Source organism: Neomonachus schauinslandi, chromosome 4 (genome assembly GCF_002201575.2).
Source record: "Neomonachus schauinslandi chromosome 4, ASM220157v2, whole genome shotgun sequence".
Classification (NCBI taxonomy): domain Eukaryota; kingdom Metazoa; phylum Chordata; class Mammalia; order Carnivora; family Phocidae; genus Neomonachus; species Neomonachus schauinslandi.
In genome coordinates, this window is record NC_058406.1 from 51,411,705 (window position 1) to 51,423,649 (window position 11,945).

The following is an 11,945-nucleotide window of genomic DNA, read 5'->3' on the forward strand; positions in this document are numbered from 1 at the left end:
TGAGACACCCAGGCACCCAGCAATCTGTGTTTTAACAAGCCTTCTGAGGGGCTCCAAGGCCTTGGATGAATTAGACTATGCTGGTTAGTACTGAGAATCAGAGAGCAAGCAAGTCCCCAAGGAATACAGATCTCAGGGAGAACCATGCTTCCAAAAAGAAAAAGGACAGGTAATGTCCTATTACCCCAAATCCCGCTCTAATTCTAACGAGGCTGAGGATAGGTGCCACCGTGTGGAACCTGCTCTTCTCCTGAAGACACGTGGGTCCAGCTAGAATTGGCAAGTGTATAGCAAATGAGATTTGTAAAAGGGCAGCCATCTTGGAGCATTAGGGCATGGGAAAGGAACCAGTAGAAGGACTACAGGGGATGGTTTGGGTCAATCGTATGAAAATAACTTCAGTTCTTTTTCAACCTCCGCTGTTGGAGTCACCTTCCTGTCCTGGAGAACCACGCTGAGCTCTGTTTCCCTCCACCTCATGTCACTCAGCTTTTTCTTTGTGTCCAGCTTCAAGTGGGGCTCAAAAGTAGAGCATTCATACCCTGCTCAGGTTAGAAGCAAAAAGTCACAAATGCATGGATCCATGCTGCACACAAATGCAGGCCATCAGGCCATCCTCACCTCATCTCCTACGGCAATCACTTCTGTCAAGCGAGCAGGAAATGGCAAGTTAGTCGTAAGCTGTGTCACCCAGAGGAATCATTTCAAATGTATTATCACCTAAGGTGTAACTTCCCAAAGGTGGAAGGAGATGAAGTCATTGAGTCTGTCCTCCTTATCCATCTGCCACCTACCTCATGACAATTTTTTTTTTTAAAGATTTTATTTATTTATTTGAGACAGAGAGAATGAGAGAGAGAGAGCACATGAGAGGGGGGAGGGTCAGAGGCAGAAGCAGGCTCCCTGCCGAGCAGGGAGCCCGATGCGGGACTCGATCCCGGGACTCCAGGATCATGACCTGAGCCGAAGGCAGTCGCTTAACCAACTGAGCCACCCAGGCGCCCCTCATGACAATTTTTTAAAAACTCTACTCATGGTCCATTGCTTTCATATCTAAAGGTAATAGATCTAAAAGGATCCCATGTCCCCATTTAGTAATGTCACTCAGGTGAAGGTAGCCACCAACATCAGCCTGGCCTCCATCAGCAGTTTAGACATAGGACAACGATAGTCACATCTGACTCAGAGCTAAATGACCATCATCTAGAATGTTCTCCCTTCATTTTCCTTCTATGAAGAGCTCATGTAAACTCTAATACAGTTGCTCTTCAAAAATGTCTAAGGGAAGAGGCAGATTTGGAGTTTAGAATCACGTATCAACTTCTACATCAACTTTGGTTTTTCTTCTCCCCCCCTCCCCCGCCAAATTATATAATTTTTAAAACCTCACTGAGGCAGATGTGTGTTTACTTTGAGAAGTAAAAATGTTAACTTTTAAACTGAAAGCCTGTTTCAGTTTTAAGGTACTTAACTGCCTTAGAGCATATCATAAACCGAGCCCATCTTGTCATTCAACTAATGGAGGGAGTGATAAAGAGATAGGAGCCCAGGACCCTATTCATTCCAGTTTTCCTTTGTACTTCGTTTACTTTGGCACCGCGCCTCATGTGTATTTTACACTTCTTTACATTTTGTACATCCCTGTATGACAAATACTTGTCAAACAAAAACTAAACAGATTTATAACCCCTTAACTTGAAATGAGCCAAAATTGAACTGCCAAAACTTTATGACTTCATTTTCTTTCATAGTTTTCCACTACATTGGTTCAAACAGACAAACCCCACTTGAGGTCAAGCCAAGGTCATTTCACTTTCATTACTAAAATATAATTTACAATATGCCAGACCTAAACAAGTTTAGCCTAAAGGGTTTCTATAATGTAAACCATCTGTTCCTCAACAATACGGCTCATTTCCTGCCGTCACTGGACAGTCTACTGACGGCTGCTTTAAGGGGTTTTATGATTTTTTAACTAGTTCAGGATTTATGTAAAATTTGAAAATGAGTCTGTAGTTAAGACACATTTGTACCGAGTAACTTGAGCATTTTAAAAATGCAAATCACTGTGTAAATTGTTCCCCTGAAACCAAGCTCCGAGCAGTTTTTCTGGGTACTTCTATGCCGGCTGCCACACAGGTGTTCCAGGGAAAGGTTTTGTGAAGTCTGCCGTTTTCGTTGCCTTCCGTGCTTCTTTCCAAAGCAAAATCCCCCAGTCTGGGTATGACTAGCTGTGGGGAACTGCTCCTTCCTTTTCTGGGCTAGAGAAGAGCTGGGACTCTGTGCTTTAGGGCCCACTGGGTACAGGTGGGGTCTGACAAGACACACTTGGGGTCAAAACCTCCTCTCCTGTGTCTGAACGGGGGATAAAGAACAGTTGTAACTCCGAGGAACGACCACACACTGAAGGCTGGCCTCACAGCCCTGTAAGGTGTCAGGCCCCCGGCTGAGCCTCCAGAGACCTTCTGTGTCAAACCGGGCTTGCCAGCCAGCAAGCTTCTCTGGTTTCAGACAGAACGGTGTGGCCCGAAGCAGAAGGCCTTGCAGTGCAAGTGAAGCTCTTTTTGGCTCTTCTAAAAAATGCTTGACACTTTCCAAGCCTCGTTCTCCATCTGTAAAATGGTAAGAGTAAGAGTTCTTTTTTCCAAGGGCAAATAGAAGAGAACTAATTTGCTTACCTCAGTGGAGGGGAATGCAGCCGGTCTTCTTAGCCATGAAGCCCCAGGGGTCATGTGTCAGGCCCGTGCCAAGGTCCTGTCCACCCCTCTTCTCTTCCAGTCCCCAGAAGTTTGGCCAGCTTGCTTTTTTGTCCCATCTGCCACCATCTACTCTTCCACATGGGTTCTTGCTCCCTCCACCCGTCTTCATTTTCCAGAATCCTAGAGGAGCAGGCCACTCCAATCGGACCCACCTTCGGGCTCCAAAACAGATTCTCTGTTTTGAGATTGAAGATTTTTAAGATTTTAAGATTTTTGTTTTAAACCAACAACTGCAGGAGAACAGGGAAAGATTAATAGGAGGAAATTCAATGCATTTTTTTTAAAACATAAAGAGAATTATAGAAAACTGTCTAGAACTACTTAAGGCTGTAAATGGATCTAAATCATTTGCATTTACTCCGCTTCCCAGATTACTTCCATAATAAGGATAGTAATATTGATGTAAAGATCACTTACTAGGTGGAAATTACTTTCATACATTGTTGCATTTAGTCCCTAGTGTAACTATAGAAGCTGCATATTATATTATTTCATGGATATGGAAATAGAGGTTCAGAAAAGTGAATAAGCTCACCCAAGTCAACCAGCTAAGATATAGGACCTACCACACAGGATTGTTGTCTTAAATGAGTTAATATTTGTTAAGTGCTTAACAGTATCTAGCATATAGTAAATGTTATATAAGTATTAACTAATATTGATAGAAAGCAACAGGTCCAAGATGCAAATTCAGATTGGTATGACTCCAAAGATCACATAGTTTGAATGCCCTGCACTGCTTATGCACTAGTTTCAGCGGGGGCAGGAAAAAGTATTCCTAACTCCTCATTAAATCAGTCTAATATTCCTTGAGTGTAAATTCTGATTTTCCCTCAAAAAAATTTTATTACTCAGTCACATACGCTTCTCTCTCACCAAAGCCTGGGGATCCTGTTTAGGTGGAAAAGTAAGTAAATACCTACTATGCCATTCAAGGCAATGTTGGATTCATTTATATCATTAGGAAAGGGGCACTTGGGTGGCTCAGTCAGTTAAGCGTCTGCCTTCGACTCAGGTCCTGATCCCAGGGTCCCGGGATTGAGCCCCCCATAGGGCTCCCTGCTCAGCGGGGAGTCTGCTTCTCCCTCTCCCTTTGCCACTCCTCCTCCACTCGTGCTCTGTCTCTTGCTTTGTCTCTCTCAAATAAATAAAATAAAATCTTAAATAAAAAATATATATGTAAAAAAATAAATCATTAGGAAAAATTGTGATAGAAATCCCAACCTTAACATCATGCAGGAGAAATTCACCTTGGGTTAGTCTTCCCACAAAAGCAAAATCATCTGAGTGCCACAAGAGAAAAAAGTAGGGTTGGTTCAAATGGTTCCTTTTCCCATGACCCACATGCAGCTCTCCCAGAGGAACAACGTAGCTCCCATAAGAATCCAACCCCTATAAGCAAAAGGAAAAATAGTGGATGGACCTGTGATTGCAAAAGAAATTTCCATATTCAGTCAGATAGAAAGATTGGTCATATGTTTTTACTTTTTTACTTTTTCTTGGTTCAAAAATTTTAAAGGATAGGGACGCCTGGGTGGTTCAGTAGGTTGAGCGTTTGCCTTCGGCTCAGGTCGTGATCTGGGGGTTCTGGGATCGAGTCCCACATCGGGCTCCTTCCTTGGCAGGAAGCCTGCTTCGCCCTCCACCTGCCACTCCCCCTGCTTGTGTGCTCTCTCTCTCTCTCTCATTCCCCCTCTCTCTGACAAATAAATAAATAAAATCTTTTAAAAAATGTTTTTAAGTATAAAAAAGCATGAAGTGAAAACTCTCCCAGCTCTGTCTCCTTTCTCCAAGTTCCCACTTCTGTATTCCCCCATAATCACTGCTGTTTCCTGAGTGTCCTTTCAGTTTCTTTATACGCATGCAAATTAACATGAATATATTCATTCTTTTTCCCCTCCCCCTTCACACAAAAACACCATGCAGCATTAATTGTTCTTTTGCTTTTTATTTTTGACTTAGCAGTAAGATTTTGGAGATCTTTCCATGTTGGTACATAGAAAATGTCCTCATTCTTAAACTATATAATACTCTTTATTAGTTCAATCCATAATTAACATAACCAGTCTCCTCTAGATAGACCTTTAGGTTGTTTCTTTTTATTTGAAAGGAAATTTTATTTTATTTTATTTATTTTTTTATTTTTTTATTTATTTTTATTTTTTTTTTAAAGATTTTATTTATTTATTTGAGAGAGAGAATGAGAGACAGCACAAGAGGGAAGAGGGTCAGAGGGAGAAGCAGGCCCCCCTCTGAGCAGGGAGCCCGATGTGGGACTCGATCCCGGGACTCCAGGATCATGACCTGAGCCGAAGGCAGTCGCTCAACCAACTGAGCCACCCAGGCGCCCTATTTATTTTTTTAGAGAGAGCAAGCACGAGCAGCAGAGGGGGGAGGGGTGCAGAGGGAGAGAGGGAGAGAAAATCTTAAGCAGGCTTCTCTCACCCAGCACGGAGTCCCAACACAGGGCTCAGTCTCACAACCCTGAGATTATGACCTGAGCTGAAATCAAGAGTCAGACGCTCAGCCAACTGAGCCACCCAGGCACCCCCATTCAGGTTGTTTCTACTCTTTTGCTCCTATAATACTATGATGAATAGGACTGGGTCAGTAAACTTTAATTTACTGAATGTTTAAAGCAATGTGTTACCATTACTTTCAGCAGAAGTAACTTTCCTGTAAGACATTTCCAAATACAAACCCCTTGAGATTGGCTTTAATGAATAAATGAGCCCTATTTCTAATAGGAAATATTATTTGCATGAGAAAATTAGTGTTTCAAAATGGCCAATTTTATTTTGTCCTTTTAAGTATTTTGCTGCATGTTTATTTGCACTTATATAATTAGGTTAATGGGCATTTTGCCCTGGAAAATATCAGCCCAGAACAGAGCTAATCATCATGAATTTTAAATTAATAGAGTTTGGATTAGAGAAATATTTTACTTAATCTTCTAAACTGTTGTTTTAAACTCTGTACAGAGAACTCTGAATTCTGTATGTATTTGCAACATTGTCAGCTTTAATTGGAATACTCAGAGCAGTATTCTTTTTCTTAAAAAATTTAAAGTGAGGGAATTATTTTTAAAATTATGTACAAATGCATTGCTTTTATGATTTGTTTCTTAGCAAATTCGTCTAGAATTCAGGCTAGATTTGAGGTGAATTTCAAAAATTATTGCCAATACCAAATGTGACAATTTAATACATATTTCCATTGTGAGCTAGGTGTTTTTTCCTGTCTGTCTTAACGTCAATTAGTAAACAACCCACTTGCGAAGCTGTAGCGTTATCAATTGGTATGAAGAGCAATGCCTCCCTTCAAGAAATTGAAATCTGGGGGCGCCTGGGTGGCTCAGTCGTTAAGCGTCTGCCTTTGGCTCAGGTCATGATCCCAGAGTCCTGGGATGGAGCCCCGCATCGGGCTCCCTGCTCCGAGGGAAGCCAGCTTCTCCCTCTCCCACTCCCCCTGCTTGTGTTCCCTCTCTCGCGGTGTCTCTCTCTGTCAAATAAATAAATAAATAAAATCTTAAAAAAAAAAAAAAGAAATTGAAATCTGATTGAGAGGACAAAATATTCATTAAAAGAACAGCAACATATACAATGGAATATTATGCAGCCATCAAAAAATGAAATCTTGCCATTTGCAATGACATGGATGGAACTGGAGGGTATTATGCTAAGCGAAATAAGTCAATCAGAGAAAGATAATTATCATATGATCTCACTGATATGAGGAATTTGAGAAACAAGACAGAGGATCATAGGGGAAGGGAGGGAAAAATGAAACAAGATGAAACCAGAGAGGGAGACAAACAATGAGAGACTCTTAATCTCAGGGAGCAAACAGGGTTGCTGGAGTGGAAGGGGGTGGGAGGGATGGGGTGGCTGGGTGATGGACATTGGGGAGGGTATGTGCTATGGTGAGCACTGTGAATTGTGTAAGACTGATGAATCACAGACTTGTACCCCTGAAACAAATAATACATCATATGTTAATAAAATTAATTAATTAATTAATAAAAAATAAAAGAATAGCAACAGCAAGGTAACAGCTAAAAGTTAAATAGCACTTACCATGTGCCAGACATCATGCTGAGTACTTTACAAATGTTAATTCATTACAAATTCACAAAGAACCCTACAAGTACAATTATCCATTATGATCATTCCATTTTACAGATGAGGGAATTGAGGCATAGGGTGGTTGAATACTGTAGCTAGAGTCCACACAGCTGGTAAGTGGAAAAGGTGGGATTCAGATTCAGATTGTCTGGGGAGGCCACACACGTACCCAGCCCTCACTCTGCCTCCTGTGTGTGGCGGCATTCAGAAGGTAAAGCAAAAGGACTCCAGAGAAGGCAAAGACCTTAGTGGTCAGGGAGAGTTTCGAAGGGAACAAGATTTGATAAGCATTGGGGAGCACGTTCCAAACCTCCCTGCCTCTACTCTGAGCACTGCAGGAGGACAGCCTGGTTTCTCTGGCTTTTCGCACAATAAATACCCCAAGAATAAGAACACATTGCACGAACAGAGTTGTTAGGCAAGAATGGCCGTGGTGTTCAGGGGTGGACACTGAGGAGACCTATTTAAGGAAAGTGATGCTAACATATAGAGAAGTGGCAAGGGTAGTCGGGTTAGGACCAAATCACACACGCTCTATGTGCCAGGCTGAGAATTCGGGCCGTATCCCCTGCAGCAACACCTCGCACACTGTAATGTTTACTGAAATCAGCTGGGGTCTTGTTAAATGCACATTCTGATCCCGCAGGCCTGGGGTGGGCCCGAGAGCCCTCATCTGTTGTAAGCTTTGAGTGATGCCGATGCTGCTGGTCTCAGAACCACACTAGCAAGACTCTAGTCTCCGGCAGCAAGGGGCCTTGGGAGCAGGGGATGTGAATGGGGGCAGGGGGAGTGACAGGAAGCCGCCTGGGGTACCTCCTCCAAGTTGCGGCGGACAACTTTAAAGACTTACAGACCTACAGTATTTTATTCAGTCTGGTTTATAGAGCCTCTCTCTATATGCCCCACCCCTTCTTTCAGAGGCCAAGATGTCTTGCCTTAAGAAATGTTTTAAACCACACTTGTCGCTTCTTTTTATACAGAGCAAGGCTAAAGAGCTCCCACTCTCAGCTGTACGTTTTATGGAAGAACTGGGTGAATGTGCCTTTGGAAAGATCTATAAGGGCCATCTCTATCTCCCAGGCATGGACCATGCTCAGCTGGTTGCCATAAAGACCTTGAAAGACTGCAACAACCCCCAGCAATGGACAGAATTTCAACAGGAAGCCTCCCTGATGGCCGAACTACACCACCCCAATATCGTCTGCCTTCTAGGGGCCGTCACTCAGGAGCAACCGGTGTGTATGCTTTTCGAGTATATGAATCAGGGGGATCTCCACGAGTTCCTTATCATGCGATCCCCGCATTCTGACGTCGGCTGTAGCAGCGACGAAGATGGGACCGTAAAATCCAGCCTCGATCACGGAGATTTTCTGCACATTGCAATTCAGATTGCAGCCGGCATGGAGTACCTGTCTAGTCACTTCTTTGTCCATAAGGATCTTGCAGCTCGCAATATTTTAATCGGGGAGCAGCTTCATGTAAAGATTTCAGACCTTGGGCTTTCCAGAGAAATATACTCTGCCGATTACTACAGGGTGCAGAGTAAGTCTTTGCTGCCCATTCGCTGGATGCCCCCTGAAGCCATCATGTATGGCAAATTCTCGTCTGATTCTGATATCTGGTCCTTTGGGGTTGTCTTGTGGGAGATTTTCAGTTTTGGACTGCAGCCGTACTACGGATTCAGTAACCAGGAGGTGATCGAAATGGTAAGAAAACGACAGCTGTTGCCATGCTCCGAAGACTGCCCGCCCAGAATGTACAGCCTCATGACGGAGTGCTGGAATGAGATTCCTTCCAGGAGACCCAGATTTAAAGATATTCACGTCCGGCTTCGCTCCTGGGAGGGACTGTCCAGTCACACCAGCTCCACGACCCCTTCGGGAGGAAATGCCACCACGCAGACCACCTCCCTTAGCGCCAGCCCAGTGAGTAATCTCAGTAACCCCAGATATCCCAATTATATGTTCCCAAGCCAGGGTATTACGCCACAGGGCCAGATTGCTGGTTTCATTGGCCCACCAATACCTCAGAACCAGCGATTCATCCCCATCAATGGATACCCCATACCTCCTGGATATGCAGCATTTCCAGCCGCCCACTATCAGCCAACAGGCCCTCCCAGAGTGATCCAGCATTGCCCGCCTCCCAAGAGTCGGTCCCCGAGCAGCGCCAGTGGGTCCACGAGCACTGGTCATGTGACCAGCCTGCCCTCTTCGGGATCCAACCAGGAAGCCAATATTCCCTTACTACCACACATGTCGATTCCAAATCATCCTGGTGGGATGGGTATCACCGTTTTTGGCAACAAATCTCAAAAACCCTACAAAATAGACTCAAAGCAACCATCTTTGCTAGGAGATTCCAGTATTCACGGACACACCGAATCTATGATTTCCGCAGAACTGTAAAATGCACGGCTTTTGTAAATGTGGTATACAGAAAAAACTAGAAAGCCGTAGAAAAGATTTAACTTCAAAAAAAAAATTTTTTTTTAATTAAAGTAAGGTTCTCATTTAGCAGACATTGCAACAAGTATCTTCTGTGAAGTTTAACTGTCTTACCAAGCAGGGCAGACACCAGCCAGAAAAAAAAAAAAGTGGGATTAACACTGCATCAGGGATACATGACATGGCATTGGGATTGGGACATCTGGTTTCAAGTACTAAAAACTGCAAACCAGTGAAGAGGAAAAGAATTTTGTGATTCAATATCAAACCAAAAAGGAAAGTCAAACGGTGCTTTGTGTATTTACCTTCGTTCTCCATGACTGGTCTCTCCCCAAAATGTATACATCATAGCATTTGTCTACCTGCTGTCTTATCTTCAGGACAGATGTTCAGGAATTATGTTGATTCAATTTAGACTCTATGCATACTTGTATGGAAATGATATTCAGAATCAATGAGGAAACTTTAGGCAAAATTTGAAATCCCAGCTCGAAACGAGCCCTAAGACAAGTGTAAGATCCCCCGAAGCCTTCTACACAGTGGGGCTTCCTTGGAAAGGTGCAGAGTGTGCCTCTTTGTGAATCTCCTCTGTTAATCACGAAGGCCTTTTCCACAGTGTGTTTACACAAGCGCTTGAAATAATATAGGGCCTCGGACTGTGAGAAGGCTAGATGCGGATGCTGGAATTGATTGTTGGTTGATAGTTCACTCCATGGCATTAGAAATGAGGAACCAAAGGAAGCGCAGTCAGGAAAACGGCCCCTCGGCCTAGATCAGCACCCATGGGAGAGGAACAAGGGTGCCCATGGGGACAGCCTCACAGGAGCTTCCCTGGACCGAGAACATTGAAGAAGAGAGGTGTGGTTGCAGAGCAGTGCGTCAGTGCTTACAACCTCCTGCATAGGGGTTGTCCAAGGTGTAGGCTGCTCACCATCAGTGAACTCTGGGGAAGTAGGAAACTCTGTGACACCTATATCTAGTTAAAGTTTCTCTCACCTTTTTTTCTGATCTGGAAATGTTCATCGATGTTATTCCAGCACCAGAAGTTATGACAGTTTATTCATAGAATTAGTTGGAATCCAAAGACTATGAATTCTATTTTGCAAAATAGGACAGTATTTAAAAAGAAAAAAACCAAAACAGGTACTGAGTTCTCATTTCAAAGATTACGGTGAACTGAATTTTTTAAGCTGGTGAATAGAAGCAGCATAATCATTTTTGCCTTAGTTAGGAGGGAGGCATCAAACGTGCATCTCATGCCACTTTACCCGCTAGCCATCTTTTGCCAAGTTTAGAATTCTTATGGGTTTCAAGTTCTATATAGAAAGGAATGTTATGTTTGATTTTTTCTCTTGTTAAAAAATAACTCCTTTATTCTAAGAACAGTGTCTCAAGGTCTCTCTCTTTCTCTCTTTTTTTTTAATTTTACAGCTTAAGAGACTTATAAAGAGACTTACAGGATATAAAATAATTCCTGGAAATGATACTTGATGAGGAGAATGCAAAAGAATTAGAAGCACATTGATGTTTCGATTTTGTAAAAAAATAAAAATAAAAATGCAATTAGGATGAGAAATCAAGGAAGTATGTTTACCAAATGTGTTGCAATTTTCCCAAACACTGAATCTTCAAACAATAAACATGGACTTATCGGTACTGTGAACTCAAAGGATTGGCTATATCCAGTTTTACTGGGGGATAAATTAAGAAATATTTTTGTGACATAAATAAGCTGATTCAAAAGTTACATTTCTTAACTTTAGGTAGAGGAGAATATTTGTATCCTTTTGTTGCTATGCAACTGTTTAATGATGAAGATTCAAACCACAATTTTGTATATCATACGACAATCAATTGTTTTCCAAGAATATTTATTATTTTAAGTAAACACAATTTCAGTGAATCTGAGTTTTTCTAGGAGTCCCTTAAAGGGAAATTAGCATTCCATGAGCCAGTAAAATACCTACTCTGGAAAAACATTACTATGGTTAAAAAATAAACTCAAGTTAGTTTTTTATAAAGAACTATAACATTTATTTTAAACATTTTATAATTACTGAGGCCGTTACGGTGAGCAAACCAAATTTCAAAACCACTTGTAATAATGTATTTTATAATAGCACTGTGATACTACATAACACAGTCCCTTTTGTATTAAATAGTATTTTTTTCACAAACTAAAAAATACCTTTCGCTTTGTTGACGATGTTTTGTAAGATGACTTTATTTTCAGATCTTTTTTCTTTTCTTTTTTTTTTTTGCACAAAACTATGTTTATGGTTTGTATCACAGAAGTGAAAATATATCTGCATTTTTATATCTGGTCTGTTTCTTTGTTTCCTTTGTTTGTTTCTTTTTAACTCGATATGGATTTTCTTCAAATATATCATGGCAATATTTCACTATCTTGCCCTCCCATATCTTTTCTTACTTTCACTGCATGCATTTAATCACTGTATTACTTAATGTTTGATTTGTTATTATGGGCATTTCAAATAGACAAGCATGGATGTAATGACAAAAAGGCTATTTTATATTGAGGATATGTGCATTTGTATTTCACACACCAGAGATGATATTAAACACTGATTACTTTATGCTGCTGTTTATTAAAA

General features: G+C 41.7%; 1 protein-coding gene across 1 annotated transcript in view; it reads left to right on the top strand.

The window, feature by feature from the left end:
* Positions 1 to 11,557, top strand: part of ROR1 (receptor tyrosine kinase like orphan receptor 1) — a 396,422-nt gene extending 384,865 nt beyond the window's left edge. The window contains exon 9 of the mRNA XM_044914331.1: positions 7,864 to 11,557. Coding sequence (XP_044770266.1) covers positions 7,864 to 9,291 — 1,428 coding nt within the window. The 3' untranslated portion in view covers positions 9,292 to 11,557. The remainder of the gene's footprint in view (positions 1 to 7,863) is intronic.
* Positions 11,558 to 11,945: the final 388 nt, after the last annotated feature.